General features: G+C 51.2%; 2 protein-coding genes and 1 long non-coding RNA gene across 5 annotated transcripts in view; 1 reads left to right on the forward strand and 2 right to left on the reverse strand.

Annotated features, from left to right (window-relative positions):
* The first annotated feature begins 6845 nt into the window (after positions 1-6845).
* Positions 6846-15441, forward strand: UBE2Q1 (ubiquitin conjugating enzyme E2 Q1). Of its 2 annotated transcripts, none has more exons than XM_037016688.2 (13): positions 6846-7297; positions 9537-9641; positions 9968-10072; positions 10696-10746; positions 12319-12459; positions 12687-12771; positions 13006-13066; positions 13288-13378; positions 13491-13549; positions 13648-13696; positions 13972-14145; positions 14431-14497; positions 14953-15441. In XM_037016688.2, the coding sequence occupies exons 1-13, from the start codon at positions 6971-6973 to the stop codon at positions 14982-14984; spliced, it is 1347 nt and encodes a 448-aa protein (XP_036872583.1). In that variant the 5' UTR covers positions 6846-6970; the 3' UTR covers positions 14985-15441. The 2 variants fall into 2 exon arrangements, with proteins under 2 accessions (XP_036872583.1, XP_017510518.2); XM_017655029.3 differs by having other exon boundaries at positions 6849-7297; positions 13972-14067.
* LOC118972106 (uncharacterized) lies at positions 10695-15145 on the reverse strand. 2 transcript variants are annotated; one of them, XR_005060925.2, is made up of 4 exons: positions 15037-15145; positions 14791-14876; positions 11822-11891; positions 10695-10829 (listed from the first exon to the last, which is right to left on the reverse strand). It is a non-coding gene; the product is annotated as an uncharacterized lncRNA (long non-coding RNA). The 2 variants fall into 2 exon arrangements; XR_012125295.1 differs by lacking the exon at positions 14791-14876.
* A 129-nt stretch (positions 15442-15570) lies between the features above and the next one.
* The window catches only part of TDRD10 (tudor domain containing 10), a 39455-nt gene continuing 30324 nt past the window's right edge, over positions 15571-24701 (reverse strand). The window contains 10 exon segments of the mRNA XM_037016690.2: positions 15571-16075; positions 16865-16971; positions 17081-19573; positions 19576-19691; positions 19962-20067; positions 20070-20115; positions 20360-20504; positions 21221-21239; positions 21242-21312; positions 21614-21654. Of these exon segments, the coding sequence (XP_036872585.2) occupies positions 19161-19573; positions 19576-19691; positions 19962-20067; positions 20070-20115; positions 20360-20504; positions 21221-21239; positions 21242-21312; positions 21614-21654 (957 nt within the window). The 3' untranslated portion in view covers positions 15571-16075; positions 16865-16971; positions 17081-19160.

Here is a 24701-nt window from a genome sequence, read left to right on the forward strand (position 1 = left end):
GTTACTGGCCCCATAATGCACAGGGAAGTGGGCATAAATCTGCACTATAATTTTCATGGTATGTGTGTGCATAAACATGCGATGATCTCTTAAGAATTAAGGAAATCTTAGACCAAGGGAAGGAGTGGAAAACACAAGCCTTAAGGAAAAGGGAAGGAATGTGTGCAATCATTCCACTTGGGGAAAGGGTCAAAGGTATGAAGACTCACAAAATAGTGACCAGGCAAAGTGTTGGCAGGATGCTCCTATTGCCTTTATGGTAAGGAACATTTTTCTCTTGCAAGTCAGATCAACACTTGTTGGGTGTCTACAGTGTTACGGGAATTGTGTAGGTGTTGAGGATGCAGTGATCAAAAAGACCAATTCCCAGCCATTAAGGAAATCACAGTTTGGGGACCAATACTTATTACACAATGTGGTGGCTGCTCTAGTAAAGAGATGAACAAGGTTCTGTGGAAGAGCAGAGGAGAAAGAGTTTAGTGCCTAAGGGCCTGGAGGGGATGGAGATGAAAACTGAGATTCAAAAGATGAGAGAGCCAGTAAGATAAGGGTGTCTTAAAGGCATTTCAAACTCCTGAAAGGGAGGGACAGGGAGAGTTACAGATAGTAACTTAGCACGTTCCTCTTCTGGCGGTTGCAGGAAGGCTGTGAAATTTTCCTCTTATGAAAGCTGTCTGTAGCGGTTGCCGGTTCCTGGGATGATAGACTAGACTAGGCATTGGCTTGTGTGAACCGCTTGGTCGCTCCTGAAATTCCTTTCAGACCAGACCAGGCAGCCTGTTCCCCTTGGCCCCCACCTTCTCTTTTCAAATTCCCCAGCTTTTACTTCACATTTAATTCCAGCCTGGGAGGGAGTCCTCTGAGTACAGCCACCCAGTGGCCAAGAAGAGCTGGAACACCCTCCCTCCCTCCTGTCCTCCACACACTCCTTCCATACCCACCAGGAAGAATGGCAGCCATGGAGAGAGGACAGGTGATGGATAAATACAGAAGTATCAGCCCTGAGGCAAAATAGTGACCATGCAAAGTGTTGGCAGGACGCTCCTTTGCCTCTATGGTAAGGAACATTTTTCTCTTGCAAGGCATTACAATCATCATTTTCCTTTATTGAAGATATTTTTTTATTTAAAAATTTTACTGCTGGAGCAATATATATTCATGAAGATCCATTGGAAAACACAAATTAGCAAACAAAAGTAAGTACAAAATAGATTCATAATCCTACCTCCTAAAAAGAAATCATGGTTAGCAATATATATAAAATATACATTAAGTATATAAATTTAAGTGTACAGCTAAATTTTCACATAAGCCCCCACCCAGATGTTAAAAAATAGAACATTACCAATGCCCAGAAGTCCCCCATTATGTTTCCTCCAGTCATGATTCCCTCCTCTTCAAAAATAACATCATGGGGTCGGGGGAGGAATGGGGAGTGACTGCTGAAAGTTCTGCAACTAGATAGAGAGATGATTACACAATATTCTGAATGTACGGAATGCCTACCAAAGAGCTATTATGGTAAATTTTATATGTATTTTCCCCACAATTAAAAAAAATGACTTTATTCGTTATGCTTCAGAAGATTGGAGACTGACAAGAATTAGGCTTGAGATGGATTAATGATTGTGCATTGAGCATTGACCCCCCTATACAGAATTTTATTGTTGTTAACAACCATTTGATCAATAAATATGAGAGATGCCCTCTCAAAAAAAAAAAAGACTTTAAAAAAAGTAACCACTCTTCTGACTTCTAACACCGTAGATCGACTTGGCTTGCTGAATTTTATATACATAGAATCATATTCTTCTGTGTATGTTTTTTAAAACATTATGTTAGTGAGAATCATGGACATTGTTGAGTGTAGTTCATTCATCTTCTTTGGTATAGGTTATCCCATGTATACCATAGTTTATCCATTCCATCACTGATGAATATTTGGGTTGTTTGCTATTTTGGACTATTAAAAACAATGCTGCTATGAACATTCTTGTTCATGCTTTTAGTATACAAATATATGCATTTCTGTTGGGTACACAACTTAATCATATACATTTTTAAAGGAACGCACTATAATCCAGCTTTGTAACCTTCCTTCTTCATTTACTACTTCTCAAATATCTCTCTACCAGTAAGTATTTTTATAACTATTTTAACAGCTACATAGTATTCCATTGTAGGTACAGTTTCTGCCCCCACTTTTAATTATTTCCAAGTGAAATTGCTAATTCAAAGGTTTTAAGGTCTTTGATTATTTAGTTATTTATTGCTAAATTGACCTCCAGACAGACTGATACCATCAGAGTTACCCTGGGGTCTCGGACTAAAGCACCCATGGCTGACACCTCCACAATCTTGCCTGTGCAGAGCCCTTCCTTCGTCATCTTTCCCTCTTCTCCTAGGTCACTCCAGCTTTGTCTTAGGCCTTTCTTCCCAACCTCCTTCTACTTTAGGGCCCAGTTCTTTCACAATGTCCCCCATTTCCACCTAAATAACTTGTGCTTTCACATTCTTTCTTGGAGTTAATCCTGACTAGTATCACCCTTCATAGCCCTTACCCTTCTTGATCCCTATTATTGCGTGTGTCACATTGTGTTACAGTTCATCACACCTGCTATGATTCTTCCATTATCATGTGCTCCGGAGGGCAGGAGTAAGAAATACAACAAAAGTGGTAAAATGTATAGCAGCAGGCATTCGGACCCCCTTCCTCTGGGCCAGAAATCGAGCCAGGCACTCCCCACGGAAACTGCACACCAGTACCCACTACAGTTCCTGACAAAGAGCAAGTGCTCTGGACATCCTCGCTGAGTGAGTGGTGGAATGATCTGCTCCTTCCCAGAAGTCAAAGGAGAAGGCTGCTCACTCCGTCCCAGACAAGTGCATCAGCTCACTCTGCTAACACATGACCTTTCAGAGAAAACAAAAAATCTCTGCAATGCATTCTTCATAAAGCAGCCAGAGTGATCTTTTAACATTTTAGATCCTGGCCTAAGAATCTTTCAGTGGTTTCCCACAGCACTTTGAATAAAACCCAAACAACTTACTGTGGTCTCCATAACCCAACTCCTGCTTTCTTCACTGGCCTCATCTTCTACCCCCTTCCCTCTTCTTCCACTAGACTCAAGGTATGCCCATCCTCTAAAAAAAAAAAAAAAAAAACCTTAAAAGCTCTTTACCATGTGCACTGTTCTATGCACTTTTCATGTGTTATCTCACTTAATCCTGCCAACAACTTTATGAGGTGGGTACTGTCATGATCTCCATTTTACAGACACAGAAATTGATGCAGGCACAGGCTAAGTAACTTGCCCAAGATCACACCATTAACAGCTGGCAAAGCTGGAGTTCAAAGCCCATGCTCTCAGCCAGTGCATCAGTAGTTTACTGCTTCTAAATCATGCCACCTTAGTTCTCACTTAGGACCTTTAAGGTTGTTGCTTTCTGTTGGAATGCTCTTCCCCAGTCCCACCTAGGCTTACTGTGTCTTCATCAGATCTCAGCTGAAATACTGCCTCCCTGGGGAGACCTCTCCTGACTACTAGACTTAAAGTAACCCCCAGTCACTCTCTCCCACATGACCTTACTTTAATTTCTTGCACCTACTTATCAGTCTGATATTCTTCTGGCTATGTTATTCATTTGTTCATTGTCTGATTCCTTGCACTTACAATGGAAGTGCCATGACAGCTGGGATCTTGTCTGTCTACGAATGTATGTATATATACTTTGACCAATCTCTGACACACGGCAAAACCCCATAAATGTTTATTGAGGTATTATTTAGCATTTGCTGATCAATGTATTATGTGTCTATCACTATGTTAATCATGTTACATATTTCATCTAAACTGGCACAATGACTCATGCTGCAAGGCAGAAGGTATGATACTCATTTTGCAGAAAAGGAGACAAAGTTTTGCAGAAATTAAATAACTTGTCCAAGTTCACATAATTAGCAAAGCAGAGGAGCTCAAATCCAAACCCAGTTCTGTCTGACTCTCTGGTTTATGTTCTTCCCACTCAACTGTGCAGCCCCCTTTATGACCTAATTCAAAGGACACCTGAACTCAGAACCCACACCCCATTAGATACCCAAGAGAATGTCCCACCTCTCTCCTCCCTCCATACACTCAATATTTCACAAACCCCAACCCTCCACCTTTTCCACAAAACTCAGCTCTCCTTTGAGAAGCCTCATTCTCTGTTAGTGCTACAACTATTAGTTACCCAGGCTTCCAGAGCTTCTCAAAATTCTGGTGATCTTTTGATCTTCCTTGGTCTTAAAACAAAGCCCAAGCTCCTAAACATGGTTTTGAATATCTGTCAAAGTTTAAGCTCTGCCTACCTTACCTGTATCACTCTCTCCCTCCCTCTAGACGCAGGCCTTCTTTCCTACCTCAAACTTGACATGATCCTACATCAAAACCTTGGTACAATCAATCCCTCCTGCCTGGGAGAGAGTCTGGCCCTTCCTCCTCCCTTAGGTAGTTCTACTTATCCTTCAGAATTTAGTGTGTCACTTGTTCAGGGATGTCTTTCCAGATTGCCTGTCTTGTTCTTCTTTGAGGCACTTACTGCATAACTGCAATTAAGTGATTGGATGTTTAACTTCATGAAGTGTCTGACTTTCTACAGGACCGAATGCACAGAAAATATGAGGACCAGCCCTGTCTCATTCATGCTACATCCCTAGCATCTCATGTATAGTAGTTGCTGGTAAATATTTGTCCATCTTCTCTCACATCAAGTGCTCAATAGGCCCTTTATACTCTACCTTTATCATATCTGTTTTCCCCAATAGAATGTAAGCCTCATGAGGGATTTTTGTTTTATTCAATCTTGTATTGTATCTAGCACCCAAGTATTCATTAAATGAGATCTCTGTTACTTCCTGTCCATTTCTAATGCCCCTGCCCTGCACAGTCCAGTGGAACACCAGATATGACTCCACACCAGGCTGCTACTAGTGTTCTCCCAGCCAGAGAGATGAGACACTGAATGGGCCAGCAGAGAGAGACAGACCTCATCCAAGTGACCGTGACTTTTGAGTTTACTCATTGGGGCACACGGAGTCTGTGCAACACTGTGGGATTGTCTCCTCATGTTGCTTTATTCTAATTAAAACCCTTTATAAAATACGAAATTTGGGATCTTCCCAATGACTGCATTTATGGGTTTCTTGGGTAGGTCAAGTGACACTTGAAAACCTCTTTAAAAAGCATCGGAGAAAGGCAGAGTAGAGTGGAAGGGCGAGGACTTTGGAGGCACACTCAGGCACTCTGCTTATGAGCTGTACATCCTTGGATAGTCACTGTTTTTCTTCACTTGTAAAGCTGGATAAAAATGCTTACCATGCATTGTTGTTGGGGGTAGGGCAGGGTAGAAATAATTGCAATATACCCTTGCTCAGGAAGTACTCAATAAATGGGAATTCTTGCCACAGCCTTTTACACTAACAACTTGCACATACAAAGTTGTGGTGTACCTAATTGTTCAGGCTCCTCAAAGAGAGAAATGGCCCCAGAAAAGGCAGGACCATCTTTATATACCCAGAGCCCAATTTAGCTAAAGACAGCCTTTATCAAACACCACTGACTAGATAACTGAGTAGCCCAGCAGGGAGCACCAGGGTGCACAACTTCCAACATAAGCTAACTCGTTTTAGTGCACGTGGAAGAGTTTGGTGGTAATCTGACCAGTGTGGCTCAAGTGCGGGATTTGGCAGAATTCACCAGGCCCTGCCACAGGCTAACAACACCTGCCCGGGGCCAAAGAACGACAGCCCGGTCTCTGGAACCTGAGCCAGCTTTGTCCTTTGTGATAGTGCCACCTAGCGAGGGCCGAGAAGCACTGCCACCTACTCACGGCAACTCCAGGACCACTGCGATAAGGTGTTAGCCGTTTCAGGCTTGGGACGCGGAGAGGGCTCCACCCGGGCCTGTCTCCTATTACTGTGACTAGTGATGTACTGCTTCCATGACCCTGCAGAAGAACTCCATGCAATCCTTCCCCTAACCTCTCCCAGACACGTGGAGTCTGATAAGCGCGAAGGGTCAACTCTTGATCACCCCTCATACAGAGCTGACCCACGATGTGTCACACATTTCAGGGTCTCGCCTCACAGATCCTTGGAAGTAGACAACGTAGGCATTACCCTCATCAGTGCCAGATGAGGAAACTGAGGCTCGGGGAAAGGTGGTTAAGACAAGGTCACACCAACTAGCAGGAGGGCCAGGACGAGAATCCGAGACTCTTGTAACCGGGTCCTTGGCTCCTCGCCAACCACACGCCCCTCATTCAGTGTGAAGACGGGGCATGCCCACTCCCCAAGGAAGGCAGAGGCTTGGGGACGCTGCGCCCTGGACCAGTATGGGCGCGCACTTTAAAAACGGCACAGTGACAACCGAAGCTACCCCTTTTTCTTCTCTGCCACCGAGCGCCCGGCCCGCTCGTCGCAGCTCGGAGGCGGGGAAAGTGGAGCCCAGAGCAAGGGACAGGGTCCCGCGCGGGTAGCCCCTGGGAGCACGCGGCGCCGGGTCACGTGAGAGGGGAGCGCTGGTGAGGTTAGTCACACGGACGCACGCGCACTACACGTACGTAGACACGCACTGAGGCACTGAAAGCGACCCGCCAGAGGGCTAGAGTCACATGTGGAGGGTGACAGTCGAGAACAAGGGGGCGGGAAAACGGGAGACATCACGTGAGGGAGACCAGAGCCGGGAGGTCACGTGAGGGGGGTCGGAGGCGGGGCAGCTGAGGAGGAGGAGGAGGGGCGCGCGGCTTCCGGCGGCTGGGGGGGGCCGACCAACGGAGGGGGGGGCCCTGTCCCGGAGGTGGCGGCGGCGCCATCTTGGCGAAGGGGGGATCAGGAAGTGCGGACCGCGGCGGCGGCGGCGGCGGCGGTGCCCGGAGCGGAGGCCGGAGGCTCCCGGCCCGCCGGCCCCGGAGCGGAGCGGAGCGGAGGATGCAGCAGCCGCAGCCGCAGGGGCAGCAGCAGCCGGGGCCGGGGCAGCAGCTGGGGGGCCAGGGGGCGGCGCCGGGGGCCGGGGGCGGCCCAGGGGGGGGCCCGGGGCCGGGGCCCTGCCTGAGGCGGGAGCTGAAGCTGCTCGAGTCCATCTTCCACCGCGGCCACGAGCGCTTCCGCATTGCCAGCGCCTGCTTGGACGAGCTGAGCTGCGAGTTCCTGCTGGCTGGGGCTGGAGGGGCCGGGGCGGGGGCCGCGCCCGGACCGCATCTCCCCCAACGGGGGTCGGTGTCTGGGGATCCCGTCCGCATCCACTGCAACATCACGGTGAGGACTCCCTCGCGTGCGCTTCTCTGGGGGCCCCTTGTCAGGGACTCAAGATCACCCCACACAGCTTTTTGCTAAGGACCTGGGAGGCCGAATCCCCCCCTCGGGGTTCGGCCCCTTCCCTCCAGAATACACTTGTTTCCGTTGCTTGAGATTCTGCCGTCCCTCCCCCAGAACCTCTTCACTGACCTTTCATAGTGAGGGATACCCCGACATATGGCTTCTTGACTAACCCTTCCCACTAACCCATCCACATCCCAAGGCTAATGATTTTGGCTCGTTTCTTGATTCAGGTACTCTACGACTTTACCTTGCCACCTAGGTATGTCCCTCTCCTCCCACAACCCATCTCAAGGTTTCAGGCCTGTGCACTGACTGATCCGAGCTGGAAGGACCTGGCTTGGAACTCTGAACATTTCAGCGATAACCCCCTTCTCAGTAGTACCTTTGACTTAGGACGTTGCCACCTGTGAGATCCCCTGCCCAGGCATCTCTCACGCAGCCCCTCTTTGCTCTCTGAATTTTACCAAGTGGTTGCAGTTCGCCGACTCCTCCTTTCTCTTTGGATTCCCTTATTCTGGTGTAACCTCTAACTCTCCTCCTTTTGCCCCAGCTCGGAGCAGATCTGCCGCCCCCCTCCTGCTCCCTGGGGTTGTATCTCCATTTGCCTGGGGTTGTTGCCTTTCCTGGTAATGATGGTGATGTGCAAGCACTATTCCATTTATTCTGAGTAGTAAGTTTCTTTTCTCCCTGGTAAACATCATTTCATCCTAAGCATGCTAGACTAGGAGATAACTAGTCTACCCTCAAACATCCCTTGAAGAGGGTTTGTCTGATAATGTGGAACGGCTGATACTCCATAGGACAGCGCTGAAGTTGGTTGACACACCTGCTGGTAGTGTTCTCCCCGGTAGGGGCATTGGTTAGGGAGCCAGGAGACAGTACTTTATCCGCACAGGCAGACAGTGGACAGGAGCGGTGCGGGGAAAGACAGACCTGTGAATCGTGTGGTACTTGCAAGCCTGAATTTGAGTTACATGGTTCTTGTTTTCTCTCCCTTTGCTCCATCAACCAGGTCAGGGTTTGGTGAGGTAAGCCTCAAGTTGGGTTGAATGGTGCCCTGCCAAAATTCATGTGTCCCATTTCTGTCTTTCCCCAATTTCCCTCCCCAACCTTTTTTTTCCCAATAAAAAGTTACGATTGAGGGACTAGGTATGGCAGAGTCAGGTGAAGATTTGAGCATCTTGTGTTCCTCCAGCATGAGGATTAGAGCCATGACAGAGCTAAGACCCCCAGTAGAAGTGGTTAAGGTTTCCTTGGCATGTGTGGACACCTCACAAGCTAATTTTGTTCCTGAATTATGCTTCCAATTCCGGAAGGGTAGGTTTGCCCCTTTCTAGCTGCCTTTCCAGTTGCCAGAGGCTACCTTGCCTCTTCATCCCTGGAAGGAAGTCAGGTTTAGAAGGTTCTCAGTCAGATTCCTGGTGGCCCCTACAAAAGAAACTTGGCCTGAACTGGCCCCCTTAGTTTGGGCAGAGGGGGAGCCTGGTCAGGCTGCATTTGGCACCGTGACTCAGGAATGCTGGGAATGTTGGCAGCGTAGGCTTCTTCCAGCCTGCCATGTGGAGCCCTACAGCCTACGCTTGGACTGAGAGGGTGGCAGGTTCCCGAGAGGTGGGGAGAACTGGCCCTTGAAGGGGGTCTGTTGGGAATGGGGTGGGGAGATTTTTCCTGCTACCCTTTTTAAGTTTTCAAAATATAATCTAGTTTTTATTCCTCTCTCCCCAGCTAAAATGAAAGTGATTTGCAGTCTGCTCTCGCATCAGTGTAATTGTTAGGAGGTGATCCTTTCCTCCACTTGCTATGGCGTTTGACACACAGAAGGGCTGGAGGACTGGGTGTGGGAGAACTTTGAGTCTGGAACTTCAGGCAGCGCAGTAGCTAGGCGCCCTCCCCCACCGTAGCAGCGTGCGGCTGTGCTGCTTCCTTCAGTGTGTACCCGTGAGGGGAGAAAAGGTCCAGGCTTCTTGGAGGGGGTCCTCCCAGGGACTTTGTCTACTGGTCTAGGATTTTTGGGGAAGCTGCTTGGTCACACACTGACCTGCTGAGCAGGGCTTTTTATGTATGTAGGAGGGGTAGGAGCAGGGGGAACTAGAAGTCTTGGGGAGCAGAGGGCAGGCAGAACTAGCTCTTCCTGAGTTGCCCATCTTGATCACTCTCCCTGCTCTCGTCCCCTCAGGAATCATACCCCGCTGTACCCCCCATCTGGTCGGTGGAGTCCGATGACCCTAACTTGGCTGCTGTCTTGGAGAGGCTGGTGGACATAAAGAAAGGGAATACTCTGGTGAGGGGCCAGGGTGTTGGGGTGGGGGTGCGTTTTCTCCTTGAGGCCCATGCCAGAAAGACATTCTGTGAAAGGGGGATATATCTGGAAAGTGGATGGTGCAGTAGCTGAACATTTGGGTGCAGATTCTTAGGAGAGTTGCTTATTGAAGCCAGAGGGAGGGCCCTGGGCTCGGTCCCGTAAACCCCTTCCCACAGCCACATGGCCCAGACGACTCAGAGAGCTAGGTACCAAAGTGGGGTCTGAGCCAAGAGCTCATCCATGCACCTGTTCAGATTGACGTGGGAAAAGGAGTATTTGATGTCATTGTGGTCCCCTGCCCACAGCTATTGCAGCATCTGAAGAGGATTATCTCCGACCTGTGTAAACTCTATAACCTCCCTCAGCATCCAGACGTGGAGATGCTGGACCAGCCCTTGCCGGCAGAGCAGGTGAGCGGCTGAGGGGCTCTGGGCCTGTTGTGCAGAGCTGCCCCAGAGACAGCCCTCTTAGCTGAGACAAGTCTGCAGTCGTCTCTCCACCCCTGCCGAGTCCAGACATACGCATATTGTGACTCTTTGCCCCTTTCTTCTGCAGATGAGAATCTAGGTAAATGGGGCAGTAGTAGCTTCACCCCTATCAAAACTCTCACGGGCAAGTATCCTTCATGTTGAGTGGAAGGGAGGAATTTTTACCATTAGCAGTAGCAGTTGGTGGCGATTGGGAAGGGCCCAGGCCCCTTGTGAAGAACCAAGAACACAAAATCAGTCTAGTGATGATTGAGTGAAGTAGGGATCTTGGGAGAATTAAACTGGGAATTGTGAGGTGGATGACTGAAACAGCCGTTTCACTTTTCTTTTATCCTATGGCTTATGGTAGGAGAATAATGGGCCGGTAGGGAAGTCCTTCCCTGGGCAGTTGCTACCACTCTCATCTGGCTGGTGGAGAGGCTGGCAGCATTGTAGGCAGGTGCACGGTGTCCAGACCTGGAGGTGCGGGAGGAGGTTAGAGGTCAGAGGTTGCATTCTAGGAAGCCACTGGGGCTCTGATCTCCACTTTCCCCTTCCCGCCGCAGTGCACACAGGAAGACGTGTCTTCAGAAGACGAAGATGAGGAGATGCCTGAGGTAGGCTTGCCATCCAAGACGGCATTGGCGGGAAGCTCTTTCAGTCAGCAGCAATGAGCACCCACTGTATACAGAGCTCCAGTCTAGAACAGGGGAGAGAAGAAAAAAAAACAAAGGAATAAAACAGATGTACTGACTTGGAGGAACAGCCAGTGTAGTAGAGACAGGGCCCCACCTCCAACTGCTGAAGACGGTTAGGTGCAATTCTGTTTAAACCAAAGTCAAAAAAATCATTTCGGTTGGCTTTGTCAAACCTGAGTTTGCGTCCTGTATCTCTTAGCTATATTAATTGGGAAATTTTACCTGACCTCCCTAAGCTGCAGTTCTTCCTTATTTATAAAATGGGATTATCATACCTACTATATACAGTTGGCTTTGAAGATTAAATGATGCATTGCGTGTGAAATGCTCCATACAATACACGTTAAGTGCTAATCAGTTTATCTGATGTGGTATCTAAAAACATAGATATTTTCACAGAATATAACGCAACGGCTAAGAACTTGAGCTTCAGAGCCAGACGTCTTGGCTCTGCTAAGGTTGTATGACTTCGGGCATGATAATTAACCTCACCAGACTTCAGCTTCTTCATCTATAGAAGGGGCTGGGGGAGGTAATAACAGAATAACGGCATGGCAATTCTAAGAATTTAATGAACTAGTGTGTATAGCATCTAGTACCATATCTGACTTTTTAGCATAAACATTCACTGGATGTTAAGTCAGTATGACCACGTGCTGCCTGAGCAGAGAGCCCTCTGATGGCTTTGTTTCCTAGTGCTGGATTAATGGCTCAAGTTCTGCACCTTCTGTAACTTTGATGGGGTCTTAAGATGCACAGAACAGCTAGTGATACATGAAAATTACTCGTCCCAGACAGTGGACCAGCCCCCTGTGCCACCCCTCCAGCACCTGACTGAGAGGGCCAAGTGCTGGGTATGGGCTCCTCCCACGCCGTGAACTGCTTACTCACTTAGAGCAGTGTGAATAAGGGGCTAACTCTTGCTCTTGACCTCTACCATCCCCTTTTCTAGCCCGCTCTCATTTCCAGCTTGGCAGTGGGCACCTCTGCGTACCTGCTTTGGGTCCTGCAGGAGTGGGAGGGAGGGAGTTTCTTGTCCCAGTTTCTCCTTTAGACATGGAGTCCTGAGAAATGGGAACAGAAGTCCCCCAGTGAAACATGAGCTTTGAGTCACAGTGTTAGGCCAGAGTCATTCTAGGAATTAAGGGAGAGTTTCTGCTGCCAAGGGAGAATTTGGGGGATGGCTGGAGAGGAAAGTCAGTCTGGAGAACAAGAGGGCTGAGACCTGCTTGCCTTCCCTAGGTCCTTTTGTAGTTCAGCTGCTTGAGAATTGGCTAGGAAGAGAGATGGGCCTCATCCTTTAGACGTGGAGGGCATGGGGCTGGGAATTGTTCCAGAAACGGTAAGGGCGTTATTCCTTAGCCTGCTAGATAGACCACTGTTCCTTAACTTGCAGCTCTAGGCCGGATGGTACTGGGAAGGCGACGGTCCCTCCCCAGGACCTGTGTTGGGTTCCCTTCCTCCTCTCACTCCTGCCCCTCCACTCCCCAGGACACAGAAGACCTAGATCACTATGAAATGAAAGAGGAAGAGCCGGCTGAGGGCAAGAAATCTGAAGATGATGGCATCGGAAAAGAAAACTTGGCCATACTAGAGAAAATTAAAAAGAACCAGAGGCAAGATTACTTAAATGTACGTGCTTTCTAGGGAGAGGCTGGGCCAGGGGTTGGTGGGCTGTGGCTGGGCGGTGGTCGGCCATCCCGTATCAGTCTGAAGAACAGACTCCTTTTTTGGGTGGGTTATGGGTGTGCCCAAGCCTTGCCTAAAGCCTCGGCAAGCCAACAGACTACTGCTGAGGTCTAGTGTGTGTTTCTAAACCACCTGATGGAGAAGGGTTTTCTCTCCCCCCTCCCGTGCAGGGCGCAGTGTCTGGCTCGGTGCAGGCCACTGACCGGCTGATGAAGGAGCTCAGGGATATATACCGATCACAGAGTTTCAAAGGCGGTGAGTTTGCCTCAGAGAGGGGCCTGAACAAAGCTTCTCGGAAGGAAGGAAAAGAGTTTTGGCGTATGTGAATGCTTACGAACTTTTCAGGCCAAGCATGGAACTCCAAGCCAGTGGCTCAGATTGGGTGTGTGTCCATCTGGAGTGAACTCGGAACCTCAGCCTGGGGGAAGGATTTGCATCTGGGCCCACTCACCACCTGGAATATCCTAATAACACCCGTTTCCCTTCTAGGAAACTATGCAGTCGAACTCGTGAATGACAGTCTGTATGATTGGAATGTCAAACTCCTCAAGTGAGTGGGGCCTCTGGGACCGGAGAGGAAGTTGAGTGGTGGTGTGCGTGGAGCCCCTGTGGTGGGGGTCTCCCAGGTGGTCCTGTGGGCCCGCTGGAGGCAGGGTCCCAGGAGCAGGTGTGGGCAGCAGTGCGTCCCTCTGCTGCCAGCCTGGGGGAGGGGGAGCCACTGTGATGCCCAAGCTGGGCCAGGGGTCTGAGCCCAGACTCATCGCTTCACAGAGTTGATCAGGACAGCGCTTTGCACAGCGATCTCCAGATCCTCAAAGAGAAAGAAGGGGCTGACTTCATCCTCCTTAACTTTTCCTTTAAAGTAAGGCTGTTTCTAGTCCCTCCTTCCTTGGCCCGGCTTCCTCCTCGGGGCTTCAGTCCTGTGGAGGATGCTGGCCTCCCCTCCCTGACAGTTGCCTCTGTCTCTCTCTCAGGATAACTTCCCCTTTGACCCACCGTTTGTCAGGGTTGTATCTCCAGTCCTGTCCGGAGGGTGAGTGGCTCAGGGAGGGGAGAGGCAGCTCCTGCTGTAGTGGGGGAGGGGTGTGGAGCTTCTGCCAGTCAGCCAGCTGACTAACCTTTCTTCTGCAGGTATGTTCTGGGCGGAGGTGCCATCTGCATGGAACTTCTCACCAAACAGGTGAGCCTGTCTCTCACCCGTGGCTGGGCTGGCGTGGACAAGGCTGGGCTGGGCTTCACCCAACACATGCCCTACGGGCTGGGTGATGGACATGATGTGGCCCTTCCATTCTGCTGGGCAGGGCCTGCACCCACCCGCCTCGGCAAACTGGTGACGGCTGTTCCGGGAGAGCAGGGCAGGGGCCCTTCTCCACATGCAGCTGCTCACTGGAGAACACGTGTAAGGTTTCTCTGGAAACTCTGCTGACGTGAGTGTTGTCCCTGCCTGTTGCCCAGGGCTGGAGCAGTGCCTACTCGATAGAGTCGGTGATCATGCAGATCAGCGCCACGCTGGTGAAGGGGAAGGCGCGGGTGCAGTTCGGAGCCAACAAGGTGACGAGCCGGGGCTGCTGGGGCCAAACGCAGTTAGGGCCGCGAATAGGCCAGGCTGCCTTCTTGCAGGGGCCTAGGGTAAGGCCTCGGGGCTGGTGGCGCTGGGTGCCTGGGATGCCCACCGTGGGAACGGGGGCAGGGCCTTGGCCTCGGGCATACTGAGGCTTTGGGGAGGGCACAAGTCTAGAAAAGGAAGGCTTTGGGGTTGCGCCCCAAAGGGCCTTTCCAGGCAGAGGGTGTTAGTGTGTCCGTGCCCGGTGCTGGGTGCTGGGACTCCAGGGTGTCTGGGTGGCAGCCTGTGGAAGGTGAGGGTCAGTAAGACCACAGCTGGCCATGTCTGATTTGGTGGCTTCCTCTCCCCAGTCTCAATACAGTCTGACAAGAGCACAGCAGTCCTACAAGTCCTTGGTGCAGATCCACGAAAAAAACGGTGAGGCTGGAGCCAGGACTCGAGATGCGGACACATGCTAGGCCCAAGGTTTTCACTTCCAGCTAAATAGCAAGAACCCCTTCTTTTGGTTTCTGAGCCTTTACTGCTCATTAACTTGGCAGCTGCCCGTTGTCCAGAGAAGGGCTGGAGGTGGCTAAGGTCCACAGCCTCTCTGCCCAGAAAAGCACCGAGCATCATCCCACAGGTAGACCTGGTGCCCTCTTGCCCACCCCCCGCTTTGAGAAAGCTCACCTCACTCTTCAGGGTGGGCACACGCTTCCCCCTTCCCTTACCATCTCCAGGTAGGCAGCTCCTCAGCTTCCTGTATACCCTCTCTCCCTGCATCTGGAAGCTTCCTAGGATCTTTACGCCTGTAACCCTGGAGATGTCTTCAGTGAGCGGGATGGGGGTGGGCTTCGGCCTCCCCCTCACTCTGTTCTTTGGTTTCTTTGCAGGCTGGTACACACCCCCGAAAGAAGACGGCTAACCCTGGAGAGTTGACCCCCCACCCCCACCCCAGGCACCACTGGACCAATTACCTTCGAATGCTGTATTTGGATCTCACGCTGCCTCTGTGGTTCCCTCCCTCATTTTTCCTGGACGTGATAGCTCTGCCTATTGCAGGACAATGATGGCTATTCTAAACGCTAAGGAAAAACACAAACACAGAACTGTTTCAAGCACTCAAGACTGACTGACAGACCAACCAACCGCCTGGCTGGAACCCTTGCTAGCAGGCATTCTTATAAGAGAAACTTTCGGGCCTCCTTATATTGCTGGAAATTCAGCTGTGCTCCAGACTAGAGCCTCCTTACCTATGCTATGGATTTTTAATTTATTTTCTCTTATTTCATGTACACTGCTTTTTTTGGTTACAGTGTATGATGGATGTGTATGAAAAAAAATGTATCTTTGGGAAAACAATTACAGTTTGTTAATTTGAAGATGCTGGTCTTGACTCATCTTTTTTATTCCCACATCCACCCCACCCCCATTCCCTGAACTACTTGGGTGCGGGGGAGGGTCACCAAGGCCACTGTGGCTCCAGTGATAAGAGGCTACCCTCCGCTGCTGGAGCCAGAGAGGTGCAGCGGAAGCACGCGCCCGGCTGGCCCCGATCTCTCCTGAAGGCCTCTGGAGCGACCAACACTTGTCCCCCTTAGAATGCGGAGCCCGGCCTGCTAGACCACAGCGTAGTAGGCTGACGTGATGGCCTTAATTAATTCTTAGGACTACCTTTCTAGTCACAGATGTTCAAATTCTAAGAAAAAGAAAATATGAGGAAGGAGGCCTAAGAGGAGGCTTCATAGAATTGCTTGTAAATGAGCTGAGCAACGGGGGACAGTCTCCCGAACGTGGGCCTGGTCTCTCTGGGTCCGGCTCTATGCCGTGCAGCTGTAACTGGTGCTCATTGGTTTGTCTCCCTGGAGTGGCTTCTAATTAACACTGAAGGGTAATTGTTGGTAGCTCCCTTGCTCACCCTCCTGTGTCTTGCTTCTTCTGGTCCTGGAACAACATAGCTCTGAAGTAAGTTTGACTCGGAGAATATTGATTCAAGCCGCTCCATTAAGATGGGTCCTACCGGAAAGGGTTAGCTTTAAGGGGTTTGTTGTGTACCCCTGTGTCCTCACCCCAGGCTCTGGGAACTGCTGGGTAGGGCACAGGGCAGTGGGGAGTCGCAGAGCTAGAACGGTCAGCACTGTGTTGCCTGTACATGCTTGAAGAGTGCAGGCAAGGTGTGTGTGTGGCACACGCTACCTGCTGGCTTCTGGTCGGTAGGCTCACTGCTTTGGGGCCGAGACAGCCTCTCAGGGCCAATTATGCCTACAGACTGGATGATGACCTCAGTGACAGGGCAGGGATGGCAAAGATGCCAGTCAGAGAGCTCAAATACAGGACAGCTATCTGGGACCACACAGAATGCTGGAGGAGCTCTGTATTGCTTTGGGACCCAGCAATTGTAATGTTGGTCATTTTCCCCCTTTTCTTTGAAAGGATTTGGATGTCTTGATGTTCTAGGTGGATGGAGTGTTCACAGTCCCACTCAGTGCGGCTCAAGCTACCCACACCCACCTGTATGGGGTGCTCACATATGCAGAGGTGGAGATAAAGAGGGAATCCGAAGGGGAAACTCATTCCATAGAGCTGAAACCTGGCTTTCAAGGCCTCTGTGGCTTTCTTCTGAACTTACCACCAGCCTTGGCTGGAATGTAGATTGTGTTTTATGTAATGTGTACTGTAAGCTGTCTTCTGTATAATGTATTTTGTAATGTATTTTTCTCATCTACCAAAGGATGAAACAAATAAAATTATTTAAATAGTTTGGCTCTAACAATTATTTAAGGAAATAATGGGGTACACGTTTACCTGACGTAAAGGTGCACCAGCTTCTGTAAGATGCGTTGCACCAACTCTGAGAGAATCCACCTCCTCGTCCAGTTGCCCGTCCCTTTCAGGACCTTCAGCCTGGGGGTCTAATGAAGTTACAAAGCAGAAAAAAAGAACTGAGTCCATATCATCCTGAACCGACTGTCTTCTCTCTACCAGGAAGGCCAGGAGAAATGAAACTTTTCAGACCCTTACCTTCCCCCTCAAGCGTGCACCCCACCTCCATCCCCGGCAGGGCCTGGAGCGGCAGCGCCCAGGCTGGGCCAGCTCATGAGGCACGCGGGGTGGCTTCTCAATCTGACTACGGCTGTTCAGAGGGCAGGACTGGGGAGGGCTGGCCAGACAGGAATCAGTCACCCTGAACTCATGAAACGTGCCAAAGTTTATCCACCAAGGTGCTGGCTCATTGTTTGAATGCTCCCTACCAGACACTAGAATGGAATGCCAGGAAAATAAATGCCTCCGTTCCCCAGACTTAGGACAGCTTACACCACGCTCCGGGGGTGCAAAGAAGAGAAGGGAAGACTGTACTGGCTGCCTTGGGCTTTCAACCTCATGGTGGCTTCCCATGTGTGGCTCAAATGTTGATGGCTGAGTCGCGGAACTGAAGACATGTGACAGATCGCCTGTTTTTGAGAGGCAAACTAGGGGTAAAGGCAAATAGGATTCAAATCAATGCTGGGCACCAGAGTGATGGCTCTTTTCGCCCCCGAGGCCTCAGGAGGGAAAGGGGCAGGAGAGAGCTGGGCAGGCAGAATCTGGACAGGAGAGGGAACATGCGGATTGCAGCCTCACTACTTAAACTCTTCAAACTTCAGGATGTGTGACTGGAAGAGAAAGAGAAAGTCTCAGCAGGAAGGAAGAACCACCCCAGCCAGCCCACTCAAGCCCTTGGATAGCTTCGGGTTCGTCTAAGGGATGCCAGGGAAACAGGCAGCAGCAGGCCTACGGCAGTGGCCTGCAGCTGAGACCCCCAGGGCCGGAGGGGATGGAGAGCACAGATTTAGGGCCACGTACCTCCAAGTTCAAAGCACCAGTGATTTTCCCTTTGAGGATGCGATGTATACCTGATATGAACTCAAAACATCCCCAAAATAGAACCCAACAACAAAACCTTGGCAGCACTTGGTCAGGCAGGAGGAGCAAGAGAGAAAAGTGAGGCCGGGGCTGCGGGAAAGGGTTGTGGCTGCAGACCAGCTCCTCCGACAAGCCTCTGCGTGTTAGGGCTAACTCCCTGCTGCCAGAATAAAATGAGATAAAAGTGCTAGAAAGGTGGGAGATGGGGAGACAAAATAAGAGCATATAAAAGGCATTATTACTGTTGCAAAAATAATTACGGGGATCTGGGACTTTACATTCTCTAATGGGAAATTCTGGGGACAGAAAATTGTGTTCACTGAACCCTGCTCTTGAGAGAGATGAAGACGGATGGAGCCAGGCTTTCACTGTGATGAGCTGGCATTCTCGTGTGCCTGGACCGGGCAGGGCAGGGCGCTGGTCAGAAACCCCCCTTTCCCCAGGTCTCCCCTTCCTTCTCAGATCCCGCCAGCCTGCCATCCCCCTCGCTCTGGGACTGTTTCCATCCATGAAACTGGCTTCCATCAGGAGTCAGACCTCAGTTCCACCCCGCTATATCATTTTCTTGCTATGAAACATGAGGAAGCTTTCGCTTTCCTGAGCCTTACTTTCCTCATCCATTTAAAGGTAAAGTTGTACGCCTGCCTGCCTGACTTCCCAGAGCCGTCTCAGAAGTCCACACCACAGCTGGGAGCCCCGAGTCTGGGCTGGCCACCCTGGTTCCCCTAAGTCCTGGGAGATGCTTTCTGGGTGGGGGGGCTCCTCTACTCCGGGCCACCCTCCAACCCCCAAGATGTCAGGCTCAGCCTCACCTGAAGCCCCTGGGCCGCAGCCGTTGGCTAGTTACTCCCCAGGCTGGGCGGCAGGGGCCCTCTTCATGCAGTGACCCAAAGTGACCTCTGGGTGGTGTCCCTAACCACTGGGCACAAGACCCCTTTGGCCTCCCAGGGAGCCTTGGCTCTGTACTTGGGGAGATGCTTCTCCGTCTTTCCATCTGTGTGTGTGTGTGTGTGTTTCTTTACCTCTGGTTCTCCTCCTGACCCCCCAAAGCATTCTTTCATCCTTTCACATCCCACCTAAGCCCAATACTGAGAAGGGGCTAAAGATGGGGCTTCTCCATTTCAAAAATGTGGAAACTGAGGCCCCAGCCGTGTCTGGATCTAAAGTAGCAACACATCAGGAGACCCCAAGTCCAATGCTAACCCCTATTGTGGGGGTTCAAATTCCAGAATCCTTCTCCAGTGAACTCTGAAGCAAAATCCAATGTACATAAAACAGGTGAAGCGTAGGCTGCCCGGCTCTGGCAGAAGTGGGTGGGAAGCCTGCCCTCCCCTGCCACCACAACCTGCCACCGCAACCTGCCACCACAACAGAGCCCAGCCTTTGGGCAGCACCTGAGACCCCTTGGGATCCTGGGGCCCACACAGCGCGGGTATGAGAACCAGTACTCCAGAGGCAGATACTGAAAACTGGGGCAGAACAGCGAGAAAAGAGGCTGAAGGGCACCCTGAGGGTTCAGCTGCCCCCTGGCTACCCGAGGTCCCTGACGCCCTCGGGAGGTGGAGGACTGCTCCCCTTCCTCCCGCAGGAATGGCTGCATCAGAGGCGGATGGTCCAGAAACCGTCGCTGTCCAGGCTGTGCAGGCTTTGCACAGGGCCGGTGGCCGACCGGCCAAAGTCAATGAACATGACCACAGCCCAGCTGTCTACGCGGTCCAGCCCCCAGCACCTGGCCCAAGTGAGGAAGAGGAGAGAGAGGAGGGGTTCCACCTAGTGCCGTGCAGTGGTCCTCCACACCGAGGGCTGCAAGGTGAGGGAGGGCTCAGAGGAGCGGGGAGGTGCCTCTGCGTTCCCCCTTCCTTGCGGGGGGAGTGCTCATAAACAGAGATCTTGAGAGGAGGCAGCAGGAAAGAAACTAGAGCCCAAAGGAGGGAGAAAGAGAAAGGGAAGCAGCAGCTCAGTCCCTGGGGTTGTCCTGTACCCCCCAACCTGCCCAGGCACACATCTGTTCCAGGCCGGCCCATAATCCCCCAGGTGGTACTCGGCCAGACAGTGGGTCCCACGCCGCACGGCAGGGTCACGCAGGTAGGGTTGCTGCTCCTCTGGTCGGCCAGGGCCCTGGAGGACAGCACCTGTGTGTTCTGGTGCAGAGTCTGCAGGCAGTACAAACACAGCAGGCTCGCTGACTGCATCGGACACACATGCCTCTGCAGATGTCACCCGCTGCATCAGCACCACCACCAGGGAACCGAAGGTACGAGGTGGGGGGGAGAATGCGAATGAAACCAGGGGCTAGACGGTGGTCATTCTGGGTTGCCACAACTGACTGGCCCCCATCACCACACTTACCCCAGAAGCCTCCACGAGAAGGCATCAAAGCCCAAGAGGTCCACCAACCTCAGTGACGTGCATGGCCCAGAAGAACGGCATCTGAGGACAATGTGGGCACCGGCAGCCCCACCTCCCCGCCAGCGTCACAGATGGTGGCCAGCCGTGCAGGTCTCGGAAGCACTCCCTCAGAAGCAGCACCAGGAACCACCCTCTAGGGGAAGAGCAAGGAACAAAGGCAGGTGACTGGAGGACACCGGGCAGCCACAGGCCCTCCAGTGCAGACAAGTACCCACATGATCGCCATGCAGGGCACAGAAGCACCATACCAGAGGGCACAGGGTTGAGGAATCTGGGCAAGGGGAGCAGAGAGGAGAAACAAAACCATACCAGGAACTCCACAGAGACAGGCAAAGCCCTTGCTGGGTTGCTTTTGAGCCTGCCCAGGGGATCGTGAACCTCTAAAAGATGCCAATGTGGACTGTCCATAAGGCAGGACACATTTTCAGTCCCAGTGTCTTCCTCCCTGTGTTTAATTTAAGCACATGCCAGACCATCCTGCCACTCCGCTAACTTTATTGTCTGATCACACGTGGTCAGCAAGGCAAACCTGCCACTTTAAAAAAAACAAAACCTACAGTGTTTCAAATCAAACAATATTCTGGTGTCCCTCACATTAAGAATGGTGTCTACTGTGAATGCAGCAGGCGTGGTGGACATGATGACCTCATGGCATCCGGGGTCGGGGAGAGTCACAGGCTGCCGACTGCACAGAAATGGAACAGTGTTAAAGTCACTGTGGGTCACAGCCTTACAGCCTGGGTCTGATGCAGGAGTTCCTGAAAACTCTCCCTGCCCCCACCCTCAAGGGACTGAATGGTGTTTTCCTAGGCCTCATTTGCCCCAGTGGTCTCTCCACCTCCGCTCAACCTCATTTCTGTGGGCACTGAAAGAAAGCTGTCCTCAGTTTCTCTCTCCCATGGGGGTCACCAGAAGCTTGAGGTGTGAGCTGCATACATGCCAGAAGGTAGAAGATTGAGTCCTGGAAGCACGAGGCTGTCCCAGGAGGGTGGCCCCCGCCCACCCCAACACAGGGGCCAGGAAGCTACATCCTTCAATGTCCCAGCCCTGGGTCCTCACCTGGCGGCAGGGAGGGTCTGCTGGAAGATATATGCTAATCAGAAAGCTTCCTAGAGGAATACAAAGGGACATTCCCACACTGAGGGGTCAACACAGGATGAATCTGGAAGTATGTCCAGGAGAAATAAATTGGGAGCTGCAAAGTCACGTCCTGGGAGCACATGGCAGCCCAGGGTCTCATCAGTGGTTCTGGCAATTCCTTGATCAGAGGGCTTCTCCAGAACCTAGAGAAGAACAGAAAAGGCATCACTCAGGCATGGCAGTGTTTATTTCATTGATCCGTATGTGGAATCACTCCAAGGGAATCTGGAGACACGGCCTTTGTGCTGACACAGGCTTCAGCTGACTCTGGGGACTCCCACCCACTGTCTCCTTTCTTGCCAGGATCCTGAGCCAGCCAAAGAAAAGATGGTCAGAACAGAGAGGGAGGTGGCTGCTGGTACGGCGCCGCCATCAGGACCCACAGTCAAGGGAGTCCTGAGCTTAGTACTTGGTCCAGCGCTGATCCCAGGAGGTCCCTGTGGGCTCCTCTTGAGGAAAAGAAGAGGAAAAAGTGGTGGAAGTGGTGATGGGGAAGCAGGGCTGGTGGAGAGGGGGAGGCCTGGGGGCCCACCGCTCCCTGCAAGCCTGCAGCCCCCAACCCAGGCTGGCTTCCCTGTCCACGCTCTCACCCGAAGCCAGCCCCCAGGACCCCCATGAGCCCGGCACACCCACGCATCTGCCGCCTCCTGTTTCGGAGCCATGGGTGCTGCCAGGGAGCACACAAGCCACCGTTCCCGACTGGACACGCCTTATGGTCCCACAAGCCCCTAGAAGTTTCCTTCCTTCTCTCCAAATGGACTACTCCACACCCCAACTGCCCTCTCCTCAAACCCACCACATCCTCCCCAGCCCTGCCTGTAAACTCACATCTTCACCTGGGAAAAGCTGGATGCAGCTGATGGGAGGTCCCTCACCGTACCATCCAAACCACCACTGCCCCCCACTGTGCCCACCCCTCTGCCAGCCCTCCCATTACCATGGCCACCGGGTACCTGCTCTGGTCTCACACCATCTCGCCTCCACAAGAACAGCACCCCTGCCATCAAGACCTCTTTCTCCTCCTGGGTGGGTGTCTCCTACCAAGAAGCAAATATGCTCTATTATCCCCATTTGAAAAGACCCGGACGGCACATCCCCTCTGGCTACCACTGTTCTCTGCTCCCTTCGCTGAAAGCATGGTCTGGAGTCCTGTCTACTTTCATACCTGACATTTTGTCTTTAACTCATTCCAACCAGGTTTCCCTGAAATGGCTCTGTGCAATCAGCAATGACCTTCAGGTTGCTGAATCCTTCATGTTCTCTGCTCTGAATTTACTTGCAGGATTCCACCCACTCCCTCTTTCCAGAAACACTTCTTTCTTCACTTCCTTGACATTGCACGCATCTGGTTGTCCTTCTCTGCCACCAGCCAACCCTTTTCAGGTCAACCAGTAAATGCTGGCACATCCCAGGTCTTGGTCCTCTCCTCCATCTGCCCTCTCTCCACTGTCATCTCCAGTCCCATGGTTTCAGGGATCAACAATACACCGGAGACTCCCAAATCCCGGTCTCCAGCCCTACTTACTCTCTGGAATTCAGCTCAGATACTTGCCCGGACAGCTAAGAGGTACATAAATGCAGCATGTCTAAAACAGACCCCTCCCCCCAAATGTAAACTGGTCCAGCCACTTTGGAAAATGGTATGCAGGTTTTTCCAAAAACTGTAAATAGAAATACCATATGACCCAGCAATTCCACTTTTGGGAATTTACCCAAAAAAATCCCAAAATCACTAGTTCAAAAAGATACAGGCATCCCTATGTTTACTGCAGCATTATTTACAAAGCCGCATTACAGACCCCACCTAAGTGTCCATTCACAGATGAATGGATCAAGATGTGGTACATACACACAATGGAATATTAGCCATAAAAAAGGAAATCTTGCTATCTGTGATCTAGAGGGTATCATGCTAAGTGAAATAAGCCAGGCAAAGAAAGACAAACCCCATATGATTTCAAGTTATATGTGGAATCTAAAAAACAAAACAAATGAAACCAATATAATATTGTATATCAACTATATATTTTAAATATATCAACTATAGTTTTTAAAGTTTAATTTTTAAAAATTAAACAGACTACCCCCCACGCCCCCTGCCAGGCTGCTTCAACCCAACTCTCTCAATTTATAAACTGCGTTATTATTTACCTAGTGTTTCAGGCCAAATTCATCTCTTTCCCTAGCTCCCTACATCACATTTATTAGCCAGTAAAGCCACTAATTTCTCCAAAACACACCCGAACCCACATACTCCTCTCTCTCTGTATCTACCACCCCGATACTAACTGCCACCACCTCTCGGGGGTCCGCAGCAACAGCGGCCAAAGAGCTCCCTGGCTGCCACCATCTCATCACCACCCAACAGGCCACACGATCTCTTACAGACAGCCCCTCCCCTTCACCTGCCCTGTCCCGCCTCGGAGCACCTGCAGGCACTCCCTGTGCCTGGAAGGCCCTCCCCCCCATTCCTCCCAGGGTTGGCTGTGACTCACCATCTATCTCAGCTGAGGCCTCACAGGAGGCCGCCCTGCGAGCCTTCTAAGGAGATAGCTCCTCATTCTCATCACCTTATTTCAATGCTCTGTCTGGTACTCATTATCTGCCCTTTTCTTTTATTTACTTATTGACTGATTGATTTGTCATATGTCTCTTGCCACTGGAATATAAGCATCTCAAGAGTATGAAGCACATTTGTCTTTTGCAAAGTATCTTGACTGCTGAGGGAACTCCACGGCCAGAACACTGCCTGGTGCATAGGGAGCTCTCAGTAAATATGTGTGAGTGAAAAAAAGAAAAAAGGAAAAGAAAGAAGCAGAAGGAGGAGAGAGAGGGAGGGAGGGAGGATGGCAGGCAGGCAGGCAGGTAGGGAGGACGGGAGGGACAGAGAGAAGGACGGAGCTGAAAGGACTGGGGGCAAATTCTTAATTCCCTAAACCTTGGTTTCCTCTTCAATCCCAGGAAGCACACCGGCACTGAGGGGAGATTAGTAGGGCTACTCTCTGCTCAGGACGTGGCATGCAGTAAGCGCCTAGTAAACGGCAGCAGTAGGAGAAAGTGGTTTGGAGGGTGGTTTCTGCAGTCAGACTGACTGGACTCCCATCCTGGTCCAGGACTGACTGGCTTCTTCACTTGGGGCTAGTTAATTGGTGTCCTCACACACAGGAAGGGAGAGTACACAGCCCTCCCG

Source organism: Manis javanica, chromosome 14 (genome assembly GCF_040802235.1).
Source record: "Manis javanica isolate MJ-LG chromosome 14, MJ_LKY, whole genome shotgun sequence".
Taxonomy (NCBI): domain Eukaryota; kingdom Metazoa; phylum Chordata; class Mammalia; order Pholidota; family Manidae; genus Manis; species Manis javanica.